Source organism: Myotis brandtii, unplaced genomic scaffold, assembly GCF_000412655.1.
Source record: "Myotis brandtii unplaced genomic scaffold, ASM41265v1 scaffold249, whole genome shotgun sequence".
NCBI lineage: Eukaryota > Metazoa > Chordata > Mammalia > Chiroptera > Vespertilionidae > Myotis > Myotis brandtii.
The window spans coordinates 2,210,659-2,226,172 of NW_005359430.1; the positions used below are offsets into that span (position 1 = coordinate 2,210,659).

The following is a 15,514-nucleotide window of genomic DNA, read 5'->3' on the forward strand; positions in this document are numbered from 1 at the left end:
CCATCCTCAGGGATCCTTCTACCTTTTAGGAAGTTTCTTTAAACAGGTACATAAACCCTTTTTAAAGGGTTTAAATACTGTGATTTAATTGCAATCTTCAATTTCTCTAGTTTGAGATAAACTTGCCAATTAATACCTTCTTGGAAATAACTAAATTCCTTGGCCTAGTGTAACCATTTTGACAACAGCAGTTTAGAATATTATTTTAGAAAATTTCCTAATAGAGAAAAAAAATGGAAAACATTCCCTAATAAGGTAATATTGAGAAGTTCACAAATTGGTCCTTTATTGTTCTTGTTCTCCTCTGCCACCTGCAAGAAATATATTGTAAATGGTCCTTCCCAATATTCAGAATTACAGTTGGAGGAAATCTCCAATGTGATTCTATCCAACTCCTTCCCCCAAATGGGAACATACACACTCTCTGAGGGGACAGTATTCAGGCCCACTTCGTCATGTGTAGTTAAGGTCTCTTAGCATCTCTACCATACCTATTCTGCACATTTGGTGTTTGTGTACATACTCCTTACAAAATAAGGGTCACAAATACTGTGTGGACAGGATGTGCAGATGAAGAATAGCAGAAACAGTGGCAACAACTACCCTCACCGGAACAATGACCGCCACCACCCCTACTTGCCAGCTACTCATCTCATCTTCCTTGCATTATCAAATTTTGTCTTTGGGATGTGGCTGTAACTCCAACTGTAACAAAGGTCTACCTGACTCCTAACTGGAAAGCGTGCCCTCTATTTTTGCAGCTCTTACTTTTGACCCAGCTCATTCATGGGAATAACATTTTTGCAGAAATGGTTACAGAAATTATGTTTGCTCCTATGAATCAATTTTCAACGTCTTTTCTGAATTCACTGTAACCTTGGCTCTTACCTTCCTGCTTACATGTTCTGCACCCCCAGTTATAGTTTTCCTTGTTCTTCCCCAGATTCCTGCTATAGAAAATATTAGTGTGGCCCTCAGCTGGGCTTCATTGTATCTCAAAAGCAGTCTGAGAATTACACAATGAAATCTTGCCCAATTTTACTCCCAACTCATTGGTCCTGTTTTGTTGTCTGAAGTTAGAATAAGCATATCTTTTTCACATGATAATCTCTTTAAATGTAATGAAAAAAAAAACATCATGTCTTCTCTAACTTTATAATCTTGAGGGTTAAATACAAGATGCTTGGATTTCTTTTCAAATATGTGATTTTTACCCTTCATGCAGACCCACCAACAATCCTCTGTCCTCCTCTTAAAAGTCTACCTGAAAATGCGGCGCTCAGAAAGGAACACTTACTCCATTCGAGATCTGACCTGCTCAGACTGAAAGGGGAGATTACTTGATCCAGACATAATTCTGCTAATGCCAGTTAAGACTACATTTATTCATTTGGCGACTACATCACTCAGTTGGCTCAGATAGGTGTTTTAATTGACTTCAAACACTGAAGTTGGCCTGTCCCCCGCCACCCTCTCACATACACAAGAACTCCCTTTAAGTTCCAAGTCCTCAGCCCGTCCTTCCACAGCTAATTTTTAAAATCTAAAGTCAAGCACCAGACTTTTAAATTTGCTCCACTGATTTCCATCTTGTTAGTGCCGGCCCATCATTGAAGTCTGCCAACATATATTTAACTCTGATTCTCTAATTCAGCACACTAGCTAGCTTTCTCATTTTTATGATATTTGTGTATTTTATGAACTTATTTTCTTTTTTGTCCATACAGTGAAAGAAATACAAATCCAATTACAAAGTCTAATGGCAAAATAAAATAAACGTCTGAGTTTTGTATAATCATACATTGATTCGTGGATTTAATCCTTGTTCAATCCTGTGGCATAGGTATTTTTAGCCTCATTATATAGGAGAGGAAACTGAAGGTCAGGACTAACTTGCACAGGGCCATGTAGCTGGTAGGTTAAAGAACTGAGACTAAAAGTTCTTTGATTTCAAAATTATATACCTGTTTTGCTATATGTCTAGTCCACCTCTTGACATAGCTATTCATGTACAAAGGTATGTTGATTAACATTTAAAAAAAACATATTCAGATAAATGTTAACTATATACTCACTTACAAATAAAGATAATGTATTACAAAATTATTCATATGCATTGTCAATCAAAACTCCACGTGGCGTTTGTTAGGTAGAGACCACTGTACTGGGGTCAGAACTAGGAACTCACTGTACAGCTGCAGTTTCTACATGCTTTACAACTGCACATCTAACACTGAAAACCTCAAAGTGCCTTTAGGCAGCTCTGAGAATATGAAAGCTCTTGTTGAGGTGACTCATGATAGCAAATAGAGGCATCTGGTTGTGTTGAATTCACACAGCAAGAGGCAGACGTGGGCATGTTCTACAACTTGGTTTGCTTTCACTGTGAATTCTGAAACAGAAAGTCCTTCCAAAAAGATAGTTTATATACTCAGTGGAGAAGAGCAAACATGCAGCATGCTGGCAGACCCTCTCCCAAACCAGGAAAAAAAGTAGTTGAAGTGTTTCAGTAATTTTGTGTATCGCTTGTTTCTATCACTATAAATGAGTTATAGAGACATTATGATTCCTCTGAATGTTGATAAAAGAATTTTGCATTTCTAGTCACTATAATCTAAAAGTATCCTTCTTTGTTAATATAAGAGCAACCATATTTTAATTGCAATGATAGTATGTTCCCAAAAAAGTACAGGATGATTTACATTCATCTCTTTTATTAATACATAAATTTACTCTTATTAAAGTATTAAAATAATAAGGTGAGCAAGAAGGGGACTAGGAGATAATGTGACCATTGAAAACTAAAACATAATTTATATTCATAGGAGACAATAAACAGCAGTGTGTCCAGAAAGCTGGGGCACATTTACACAATGGAATACTACTTGACCATAAAAAGGAAGAAAATTTTACCATTTGTGACTGCATGGATGGACCTGAGAACATTATGCTAAGTGAAGTAAGCCAGTCAGAGAAAGACAAGTACCATATGACTTTACTCGTATTTGGAATCTGATGAACAAACTGAACTGACAAGGAAAATAGAGGCAGAATCATAGAGAGAAGGCAGACAACTCTCAGGGTGCTGTAAAGGGATTGAGCAAAAAATTTTTTTTAAAAAAACAAAAACTTCATGGACATGGACAGCAGTGTGGTGGTTGGGGTGTTGGTGGGGGTGGAGGTAGAAGGGGGCATAGAGGGGATAAATGGTGATGGGAGGAAATACAAACAAACAAACAAACAAAAAATCAGTTAAGCTTATCTTTCAAATTTCTCTTAAATTTGCATCATTTGCAGAAAGGATCACTTGTAAAATTTACTCAATTTTAAATACAAGTATTATAAGATTAATATTTTATATTCACATATAACATTTTTTACTCAATTTTGTGAATTGAATACAATATTTTTGTCTCATTAGATTTGTAATTTATAAGATCAGAAACATTTCTGTTATTAATTTTATTTTGAAGTGCTTTGTCCAGAAAATAATAGTTTGCAGATATTGTGTTTGTGTGTTAAAAGTTAATTGAGCAACATGGACAACAGAACTATGTTAAATACCCAGTCCTAGCATGTAGTACAAATGATGTACCTGTATTATCATAACATCTAAAGAAAAGCAGGTGTCACAGGTTGAGTAAATCAACACGTACCTTGTGTTTTCACTGGATCTGATATCTGGCTTGGATCACTAATTCCATATGCATTAGCTGCCCTCACAAGGAAAAGGTAAATTGCATTAGGTTTGAGTCCTTTAATTGCAAATGTTTCTGTTTTCACATTCTCTGCTACAGTCTGCCAACTGCTACCAGATGCATGGCTAAGGAGAGAGACATGAGTTAGAACTTACATATTTATTGGTAACTCACAAGAAAGAACAACCAAGAAACATCGTATTTCACTCTACCTGAAGGCTTCTAGAATATAAGATGTTGGAGTTGCACCTGAATTCAAGTTTGGTTGCCATGACAATGTTACTGTATTTCTGCTGACATCTATAACTTCAGGTTTGGAGGGGGCACTAGGGATTAAATTTGGGTCAGTGGGTCTTGGAGGCTGAACTGGAACTCCAAATTCTAACAAAGCAGAAAAAGACAAAAAAATGTTTGCACATGTATAGATAAGTACATAAACAAATGTAGGTAACCTATCCACCCACCCAGGCATCGGGACATCTACTTTATCTATTTACCAATTAGTAAAGAACTGCATCTGAAGCTTTATTTTAAGGTAAAACAGTATCTAATTTACCTTGGACTTCAATGTAAGCACTCCATGTTGCTTCACCACTGGGGGTGGTTGCGATGCAGGTGTACCGACCAGTGTCACCCAGCTGCGAAGACAGATGAAAATACATATTTGGAACAATCAAGAGCTCAGTGGGCTGGAAAAGCAATTATAGGGTTTGTGTATGGCCCATGAATATGGATCACTGCATTAAAATTCACTAACCAAAAACTACCTCTGAATTGATTATATTTTTATTGAATGTGAAGGAAAATATTGCAGACATAATATATTTTATATAGTTATTCTGGTTATATAATAAAAAGTAATTAATTAAGTTAATATTTTTTACAGTGACAATAAATAATTCAAAGGGTTAATCTTGATTACTAAATCATATCTTTACTAGAGGCCCGATCATGAAATTTGTGGAAAAGTAGGCCTTCCTTCCCCTGGCTGCTGGCTCTGGCTTCCCTCTGGAACCCGGCATCCGGGCTTCCCTCACAGCCATGGCTTCATCCGGAAGGTCCATCCGGGCTTCCCTCACAGCCCTGGCTTCATCCGGAAGGTCTGGAAGGACATCCGAAAGGACATCTGGTCTAATTAGCATATTATGCTTTTATTATTATAGACTAGAGGCCCGGTGCATGAAATTCATGCACGACGGGGGGCGGTCCCTCAGCCTGAGCTGCATCCTCTCCAATTAGGGACACCTCGGGGTATTTACAAGTGCTGGTTTAGGCCTGAACCCTGTGGGATTGGGCCTAAACTGGCAGTCGGACATCCCTCTCACAATCCGGGACCACTGGCTCCTAACCGCCCACGTGCCTGCCTGCCTGATCGCCTCTAACTGCCTCTGCCTGCTGGCCTGATCGCCCCCTAGCTGCCTTCCTCTGCCAGCCTGAACGCCCCCTAACTGCTCTCCCCTGCCGGCCTGATCACCCGTCACCTCTAGTTGCCTCTGCCTGCTGGCCTGATGACCCTAACTGCTCCCTCCTGGCCTGATCACCCCCTAGCTGCTTTCCCCTGCCGGCTTGATTGCCCCTAACTGTGTCTGCCTCAGCACTCGCCACCGTGGCTTTGTCCGGAGGACGTCCGGAAGATGTCTGGTCTAATTAGCATATTACCCTTTTATTAGTATAGATATTTAGTAAGTCACATAATGAGGCTGATGAAGTTTAGTCAATTACTATTATTTTATATTTTATCAGAGTTACAATTATATTGATACCTGAGATAAACAGATATTTATGAAAAAAGGAAGGATATAAAATGAGTTGTTCTTATTTACTCCTTTCCCACATTTTAAAAACCTATAATTTAAGGCAGTTTAATAAGTGTGAAGCCAAACCCTAGCTGAATGAATACTCTCTCTCCCTTCTGAAGACTGAATGCTGGAATACAGCTCACATGTTCGACTTTAAATTTCTCAACAGCATGATGCACACACATGCCTCTGCTTATTGTAATTACCTTATCTTCAGGTAATGTTTGATAAAGCAAGAATTTTGTCATCTTGCTCTGGCGATTACAATAAAAAGTCACAATATTTTTCACAAAGAAGTACAACATATTCACTTTTGGAGCACATAAAATGAACTGTTAATGCAGGTCTAAAACTCCAAAGAAGCCACCCACAGTAGGCAATAAAGCAATTGAAATTTATGTTTATTGCTGACTAGGCTAATCTTTCATATGCCTCATGAGCTTGTCTGAACTTGACCTAAAAGAAAAATCAAAACAACACAGCCCTGAAAGAACAGGTATGGATGTAATGCCCTGGGAAAGTAAATCCTTAAATAGTTCCCACAAACCTGTGGGCTTTTCACCATTTAGCATTCTGATTTAAATGTACACATTGCTTTATTGTTTCTGTTTGCATATACAGCATTCTGTAATTGGAAAATGCTGAACCAAATACTCACAACAGGAGAACTGTTCAAGTACGCTGCATTTAAAATGGTACTGGAAAGTATCTTTGAAAAAATGCTTTATGCCCTAGCTGGTTTGGCTCAGTGGATAGAGCGTCGGCCTGTGGACTGAAAGGTCCCGGGTTCAATTCCGGCCAAGGGCATGTACCTTGGTTGCGGGCACATCCCCATAGGAGGTGTGCAGGAGGCAGCTGATTGATGTTTCTCTCCCATCGATGTTTCTAACTCTCTATCCCTCTCCTTTCCTCTCTATAAAAAATCAATAAAATATATTTTTTAAAAATGCTTTATGGAATGAATGACTGCTTCATACCATGACTTAGAGAGTATTTTTCTCCCACAAATTCTCATCTATTTTCCTCAATAGTTCTCAAAAATATTTTTTCTCCTCCTTCTAAAACCTTAAATTACTTGCCATGGGCTAAATTATGAGTCAAATCATCTTAAATACACACAGTGGAATGTCTGAAAGAATAAAGCATCTAATTTAAAGTATATTAATACTGTTATTTGGCATTTCATTAACTCTAAAACTTGAGACTTCAACACTAGTTGCTGGAGGCAAAAACGAAGTGAAACAAAATGGGAAACCCAGGGTGTCATTTTAAGTTACCTTCGCATATCGGATCTGCAGAACTCCAGTCTCGAGCTGTTTAATTCGAGAATCTTGGGTTGAAACAAGAACCCCATCCTTTCTCCACAGAATTGTGGGCACTGGACTGCCTGTGGCCACACAGCTGAGCACTAAGGTACCATCCACTGCTACCGTCTGATTCACAGGACCTTGTCGAATGACTGGGGGAGGTCGGTCTGCAATCACTGCCGGAAGAAACAACAGGAAATATATTTCTGCAACTGGAAGCAATTTTCTAACCATGGAAGCAACAGCAGTTGCTTTAGGCTTTGAAACAAGTAATTAAACAAGTAATTAAAGTAGGAGGCATGCATTATTCAGAATGCATTTATATGATGCACTGATTCAGAATATTAAAATGAGATAAAATGTATTCCTTTCAAATGACCAACTGACTGAGCTTGCCACAGTGTTAAGGGTCCTACTTAACTTAAGAGTTCAGGGATTAAATAAGGATTGTGGGTAGTGAAGTAGATGTACAGTGGCGAGAAGTGGAACACTGTACTTTTAAAAATTTAAAATATGTAAAAAATAAAGATAACAATAACAAAACATTTACCCCCCCAAAAAAACTTATGAGAGAAATTTTCATAAATGAACCAAAGCCAACTTGATATTTGATCATTGTTTTGTGTCACACAGAAAAAATGCTTGTATCATACCAGCATATTCGACAGTTTTGGATTAAAAAAGGTGTTTGGTTTTTCATAATTTATAAATCAATACGGTTGAGCTTCCTTCATCTTGGAATTCTTTCTATTAAAATAACATGTGGGTAAAAATTTCCCAGTCCTAATGAAATCAGAGAAACTAGAAAACTTCCCAACTATATTGTTGGTAGGCTAATCCAAAAACATAACTCAAGCTGATGTTCTGTCCCAGGCAATATCAAATTTCCATATTGAGATTATAGGAATGGGAAAACACTTTTGCCAATTCTATTATCTCAATAGTTTTCCCCTGACCTAGGCAATTTAGGTGAAATGGAATAGATATTTTTAAAGAAACAAAGAATTAAAAATTGTTTAATAAAATTTGTCCTTATTAAGCTTTAAAATTCTAAATATTAGTTTAAAAATTGTAAAAGTTACAAATATACAGAAGACAATTTTACAAAATTGCCTGATTAGTGGAAACTGGTTTCCAGAATAACTATATTTTGGATGCAACAATTTGTAAAGCTGGATGTGTCATGTTCCAAGTTTTCTGAACCAAAGATTTTCACAAGCTGGGGTCATACTTCAATTTGTTCTTCATTTATCATGCAATGATTATTAGTTTTGTGCATTCAAACTGAGAAAAACAAGAAATCAAAGGAGTGAAGCCAGCAACTGTGCATTTTTACTCCATCCTTCCAATCCCCTTTCCTCTTTGGTTGCTAGTGTGAAATTTGTTAATGCCAGTGGTGGTGGATTAGAAGCTGGAGTTTAAAACCTGGCAGGAGTGTTTCAGATAGTCCAGGGATGAAAAATATAAGCCAATAATGCTTCTGCTTAGAATTATTTAATCTTTTCTACTTTATCTGTTGAGATTGGCTAAAGTCAAATCAGAGGCCCCTCCTGATAAGTATGAAAAAAGAACGAATGTGTTTTACTGCATTTGGATTTTTATAAGATTCTGTCAAATGTGTTCTATTGATTATAAGAATACGTGAATATTATTTCCAGGAATTAATTAAATTTGTAACAGAGCACTTCTTTATAACTGATTAGAATTAATCAGTTATGGAGTGGATTATGTGTGGTAGTCTTGTTAAATTTAGAAACAATCCAATGATTAAGTCAATATTCCATATCTTTACAGTACTTTGATATTTGCATATTTAACATCCACACCCCCTTACCCCATCCCAATACAGTTTAATGATGCTATTTCTGTGTCATTTATTTTTTCCTGGTTTGCATTGGGCAGTTTACAAAAATAAAGGAAGAAAAGAGGAGTAGGGTCCATTATCAGTTCTACCATCTGTCATATGCCTTTGGGCAAGTTCCTAAAATTCTCAAAGCCTCCGTGTTTTTTGTTTGTTTGTTTTTTTAAATCTGTATATATATATATATATATATATATACAGCCAGAGACCGTAATGCCATCACGACCATAAGGTCCTAGCAACCAGTTGCTATGACACCCACTGTGGCCAGTGAACGGGCTTGATCCGGGCTGGATTGCCCCAACACCCTGAAGAGGGCAGGGCCAGCCAGCCAACCACCTTGGCTGGCAGAAATTTGGGGTCTGGGGACCTTGGAGTTGCTCGGTCTCAGTCTCAAGCAGCTGCGCAGGCCAAGCTCTCCTTTGGCAGAAGTGGACCTGGGATCAGGGTGCTGGAGTTGGGGGTGTGGTGGGGAGGCTTTCCTGGTGGCCACAGCAGTCCCCGCGGGCCATGCACAGCACCTGGGCGTCTGGCCCCGGTCGGAACAGCGAAGGAATAGGGGCCGTGAGGCGCAGGGGGCAGCAGCACACAGGAGCCAGGAGGTGCGAGGACCAACGTGGGTTCTTACCCCACCTGCTGGGCCCAGCAGCACCAGCAGGTGGGTCATAATGTGCAGCGAGGCACTGGGCCGCAGACGTGAGGGGAAGCAAGCCAGGAGGGCAAGGCCCCGTGCCAGACAGAGCCCTAGTGTTGTGGGCGGGGCCAGAGCTGGAAATCCTGGTGGGGTGGGGGGGCTGCGGCCCCATGCCTTTTCGGCCTTGGCCTTGGAATTCAGAGGTCAGCCCCACTTCAAGAGAGAGGACGTAGCAGAAAGTAGCAAGGTTACAGGAGGGATAGGAAATGTTGTGGCCATCTTTGGGAAACACAGCTGCCACGGTCTTCAGTAACTATGAACAGATAATCTTTGGTCTCGTTTCTACAGAAGAGGAAGCTGAGACTCAAAGAAGGGAGCCGTCCGCAACACCTCACCCACTTCTCAGACCTGACCCTGTGCAGCATTGTTTTTGTTGAAAGTAGAGGATCCAAAATGTTTTTATATCTTTGTTATTTTAGGCAGAAAAGAATTTAGCACAGGGAATTGGTGCTTGGGAAATCATCGGAAAGCTGGAGGAGTGAGTATTAGGCTGGGCCCCCGGAAAGACTTCCTGCCCAGCAGGAGGAGCTGCCCCCTCAGCCACAACTGAATTCTAGGACACTCTGGCACAGCTGTGACCCAGGGATCAGGAAACTGCTGCCCCGCAAGTGCCCTCCAGCTCCCACAAAACAGGTCACTGGGCACTGCCTCTGCCACAACTGCTTGTGCACAGCCTGGATTGCGCTGCAGAAAACCTCCACATCTCTGCAAACATGATCACCAGCAGCAAACAGCCCAAACTGCGGGAAGATGCCTCTGCCCCACTTCTGCCTCCAAATATTGTGTAAGCGCATCCAATCGGCAGAAAGGAATTCATATCCAGAAACCTAGCTGCAAAGGAGTTTGGGCAACTTCAGACTTTCGTCTAGGAGTGAGATCTTGCCAATACCTCATGTGCCTGGTATTGATAAAAATGGGGCCCAGCTGGTGGGGCTCAGTGGTTGAGCATCGATCTATGAGCCAGGAGGTCATGATATGATTCCTGGTCAAATTTCGGGCTTGATCCTCAGTAGGGGCATGCAGGAGGCAGCTGATCAATGATTCGCATCATTGATGTTTCTATCTATATCTCCTTCTTCCTTCCTCTGAAATCAATTTTTTTTTAAAGTGGGGTCATGTTGTATCTATGTGTTATTAAGAGTTTTTCACTTCATAGATCAGTAATGTCTTTCCTGTTAAAACTATATTTAGAGAACATTATTTACTTATTATTCATTTTAATTGATCTCAGAGAGACGAAGGGAGAGAGAGAGAAACATTGTTCTGTTGTTTCCTGCACTCACTGGACTGGGTAATAAATCTGCAACCTGGGCATGTGCCCTGACTGGCAATCGATTCACCACTTTTTGGTGTATGTGATGATGCTATACTGGTACCCTCACTCCAAATTCCAGCCTCCAGAACTGTGAGAAAAATACATGTCTGTTATTTAAGCCACATAAATTTATGATATTTTGTTATGGCTGTCTGAGTGACTAATCTATACTAATAAAAGAGTAATATGCTAATTAGACCAGGTGAACCAGACATCTTCCAGTCATCCTTCTGGACAAAGCCACGATGGTGGGGGCCAAGGCAGAGACAGTTAGGGGCAATCAGACAGGCAGACAGGTGAGCAGTTAGGAGCCAGCAGTCCCAGATTGTGAGAGGGATTGGGCCCAGTGGCATCAGGCCTAAACTGGCAGTCAGACATCCCCCCAAGGGGTCCCAGATTGGAGAGGGTGCAGGCCAGGCCTGAGGGACCTCCACCCATGCACGAATTTCATGCACCGGGCCTCTAGTATAATAATATTTGAGAATAATAATACTTGTTCTAACCATCTCAGAGGATAGCTATGAAGATTTAAATGGACTAGTAGATGTGAAAGTGCTTTGCTAATTGCAGAAAGCTAGCCATATATGAATTGTCATTACCACTAAACTTGTCTGTAAAAAAAAAAGAATATGCAAATCAGAGCTAAATGCATTCAATTAAGCAATTTCACATTTTCGATAGAAAAAAAATGAAACATTTTGCTGTTGTCACAGATTAGAATAAAATACTGATGAAATGTTTAAATTTACTCAAAGAAAGAGGGCAGTCCATTTATGAATCAAAACTAACTTTAGGATTCATGAGATAAACCTCAAATTATGGTTCTAATATTTTTACATTAAGATTATTAGAATGAGGGATTTAGCAAGATGGCGGCATAGGTAAACACCGGAGACTGCTGCCGCAAACAACCACTTCAAAAATACAACTAAAAGACGGAACGGACATCACCCAGAACCACAGGAAGGCTGGCTGAGGAGAGACTCTTCAACTAGAAGGAAAAATAACAGCACACCGAGGCTCAGAGGAGGCGCAGTGTGGAAAAAACTCAGGTGCGTGTCTGGCATTTGGAACGTGAGGGCAGCTTTCTCTCCGAGGTTTGCAGCAGTTCCTGGGGTTCTGAGAAGCAGAGCCTCTGGGAACAGGAGGACGGGCACCATAACGGCTCCCTCCGCCCGCCCTGCCCTGTTGATCCCGCCCCGCCCAAGCCCTGCACAGAGCCATTTGCCGGATAGCCTCAGGCAAAGGCTAGATTAGCACCTCCCCAGAGGACAGAAGTTTTCCGCGGCAGACACAGCTGATTCACACAGCCAGTCGGCCTGGTGGTCAAATCCCTCTAGTATTAACTACAACAATCAAGGCTCAACTAGAACAAGACTGCGCACAAAGACCACTAGGGGGTGCACCAAGAAAGCATAAAAAATGCGGAGACAAAAAAACATGACAGAAATGGAGGATATAGAGCTAAAAAACGCAATTTTGAGGGCTTGCAAAAATGTGCTAGAAGCTGCCAATAAACTTGAGGAGAGACTCACGAAAACTAATGAGACCCTCGATGCTATGATAAAGAAACAACTAGAAATTAAGCATACACGGACTGAAATAAAGAATATTATACAGACACCCAATAGCAGACCAGAGGAGCGCAAGAATCAAGTCAAAGATTTGAAATGCGAAGAAGCAAAAAACACCCAACCGGAAAAGCAAAATGAAAAAAGAATCCGAAAATACGAAGATAGTGTAAGGAGCCTCTGGGACAGCTTCAAGCGTACAAACATCAGAATAATAGGGGTGCCAGAAGATGAGAGACAGCAAGATATTGAAAACCTATTTGAAGAAATAATGGCAGAAAACTTCCCCCACCTGGTGAAAGAAATGGACTTACAGGTCCAAGAAGCGCAGAGAACCCCAAACAAAAGGAATCCAAAGAGGACCACACCAAGACACATCATAATTAAAATGCCAAGAGCAAAAGACAAAGAGAGAATCTTAAAAGCAGCAAGAGAAAGAGACTCAATTACCTACAAGGGAATACCCATACGACTGTCAGCTGATTTCTCAACAGAAACTTTGCAGGCCAGAAGGGAATGGCAAGAAATATTCAAAGTGCTGAATACCAAGAACCTACAACCAAGAATACTTTATCCAGCAAAGCTATCATTCAGAATTGAAGGTCAGATAAAGAGCTTCACAGATAAGGAAAAGCTAAAGGAGTTCATCACCACTAAACCAGTATTATACGAAATGCTGAAAGGTATCCTTTAAGAAGAGGAAGAAGAAAAAGGTAAAGATACAAATTGTGAACAACAAACATGCATCTATCAACAAGTGAATCTAAGAATCAAGTGAATAAATAATCTGATGTACAGAATGAACTGGTGATTATAATGAATCAGGGACATAGAAAGGGAATGGACTGACTATTCTTGGGGGGGAAAGGGGAATGGGAGATGCGGGAAGAAACTGGACAAAAATCGTGCACCTAGGGATGAGGACAGGGGGTGGGGAGGGAGGGCGGAGGGTGGGGCGGGAACTGGGAGGAGGGGAGTGCATTTATCATTCTTCTAAATTTAACTTTGCACAAGTAACCCATGTAAAAAATCTATATTTTTCAAAACTTGTAAATAAAAATAACCTTAACTAAATAAATAAAGATTTAATAAAAAAGAAAAGATTATGAGAATGAATTATCAGGTTGATACAATAGAAAGTTTAAAAGAACAGAAATAACTTTTAACAAAGTGAGGAAGTACATAGACTGGAGTTAGAAGATGAAGTTCTGTAACAGGAAAAAAATGCCTTATCTGTGCTACCCAATACAGAAGCAAGAGTTCAAATGGCTACTGAGTACCTGAGTATGGCTTAGTGTGATTGAAGACCTGGGTGTGTAATTTTATTTCATTTTAATCAATTTAAATTCCAATTTAAACAGCCTCACATGGCAAGTGGCTACCATTTGGACAGTGCAAAATGTTGTGTTAAGTCTCAGTTCTGTTGCTTGTTATCTATATGATGTGGGCATACCTTTTCTCGCCCTCCTTTTCCTCATCTGTAAAATGAGATGGTGTCACATTTGAACTTGTTGATATGTGAGAAGTCCTTAGCCTAGTGTACAGCACAAAGGAAGCACTGAATAACTGCAACTTTTTATTATCAGTAGAGTGACAACAGTGGTGGCATAAGCAGTGTGACAGGTGGTGTAACCCTGTCACAGCAGAGTTTATAAAAGTTTTCCTGTCTTTTCCCCACATTCAGTGAAAAATTTAAAGACCCTAAAAAATGAGGGCATATCACTGGATTAGTATTTTCTCACCTCAAAAATAATGATCATGAAGACAATGTCAATACATACAAATATATCTATAAAATATTTTAAGTGGAAAATAATACAAAATAACAAGCAAACACTGATTGGTTTAAATATGAAAAGTTCACATTTATACACTAAAAAAATATCAGTTCTAGTATGTCACAGTTGCTATCAGTTTGCAAAAATATCTCACAAATCCATAACTTAGGCTGTAAAGAAATTATGCCATTTAGGAATTGGGGAAGTGAAACTTTGAAAGTTCAAGTGATTTGTCCAAATCAAATATTAACTGGCAAATCTCACTTTTTTAAAAATTAAAGTTAACCCACTTTCCACTGTATATTAATATCTTTTGAGTGTTAAATGCAAATGATTTTAAATTACTTGCATAATTTAATACCTACTATATTTTCTTATATTCTAGTAATAAAGAGAAGAAATATTTCAATTAAATTGGTGATACGAATTTCTATTTTCCTGAGTCAAATGCTAGTTGTGGTAGGACACAAGTTCAGAGAAAGCAACATTTCAAGGGCAGTGGTTACTCCATTTTCTGCGCCTTATGTTTTACTCTGCCGTTGCCTTTGTGTTTTGCAAACAGTAAATAAAGAAATTCAAAAAGCTAAAGTCAAATTGTATTCAGAAATTATTCTGTCTACTAGCCTATGCTCTTGACTTGACTTGGTAAAGTATAAATACTGATATTGCCAGCACTCAATATAATTATAGCTTACCTATGAAGAATGAGTCCATAGTTATAAGTTGTTTGTACAAAATCAATGAACTCCAAAATAAAGAAAACAAAACTAAAAATACAGTATCACTATGGCAAACACAAAATCACCTTATATCTTTCCAGAGATTGTAAGATGAAACAAGAGTGGTAGGAGTGAATTCTTACTAGGGATAAATCACAAATCCACAAATTTAGAGTTTTTGTTTTTGCTTTAATTTAGCAAAAGTTGCTATCTCTGATCTATTTTCACTAATATAAGAATTCATGATATTGCCACACCAGATGGCACATAGGAAGCTTTGCTTTCAAATTATTAATTATGAGACTAATGAGAGATACTTAAAACTATGTTACCATAAATTTCTTTGGCCTTTTTTCATGTATACCTGTATATGCAAGTTGCTTTATAGAGTTGAAATTATAAATGTACGTGCAATTCTATGTTCTACTTTTTCCTGCATACTGATTATATTGATTATTGCCAAATTCATTGCATGGTCTTCAAATCATCATTTAATATCTGTAATTAATGTAAGAAATTTAAAAAAAAAACTTTTCAGGTTATTCTAACTTATCTGAGCCAGTACATCTATCTATATAAAAGGCTATCCTATCTAATAATAGACAAACATGGTAATTAACCGTACCTCTGACATGCTTCCCATTGGCTAATCAGGGTGATATGCAAATTAACTGCCAACCAAGATGGTGGCCGGCAGCCAGGCAGCTGAAACGAACAGGAGGCTTGCTTGCTCCAGTGATGGAGGAAGCCAAGGTTCCCCGCCTGCCGCTGC

The 15,514-nt window shown here is 39.2% G+C and overlaps 1 protein-coding gene across 5 annotated transcripts in view; it reads right to left on the reverse strand.

Annotated features, from left to right (window-relative positions):
- ROBO1 (roundabout guidance receptor 1) overlaps nt 1-15,514 on the reverse strand; it is a 447,031-nt gene that overhangs the window by 72,743 nt on the left and 358,774 nt on the right. For all 5 annotated transcript variants that reach the window (XM_005867332.2, XM_014540619.1, XM_014540618.1 and 2 more), the window contains 4 exons: nt 6,775-6,980; nt 4,255-4,336; nt 3,911-4,079; nt 3,657-3,823 (listed from right to left, as the gene is read on the reverse strand). In XM_005867332.2, coding sequence (XP_005867394.1) covers nt 3,657-3,823; nt 3,911-4,079; nt 4,255-4,336; nt 6,775-6,980 — 624 coding nt within the window. The remainder of the gene's footprint in view (nt 1-3,656; nt 3,824-3,910; nt 4,080-4,254; nt 4,337-6,774; nt 6,981-15,514) is intronic.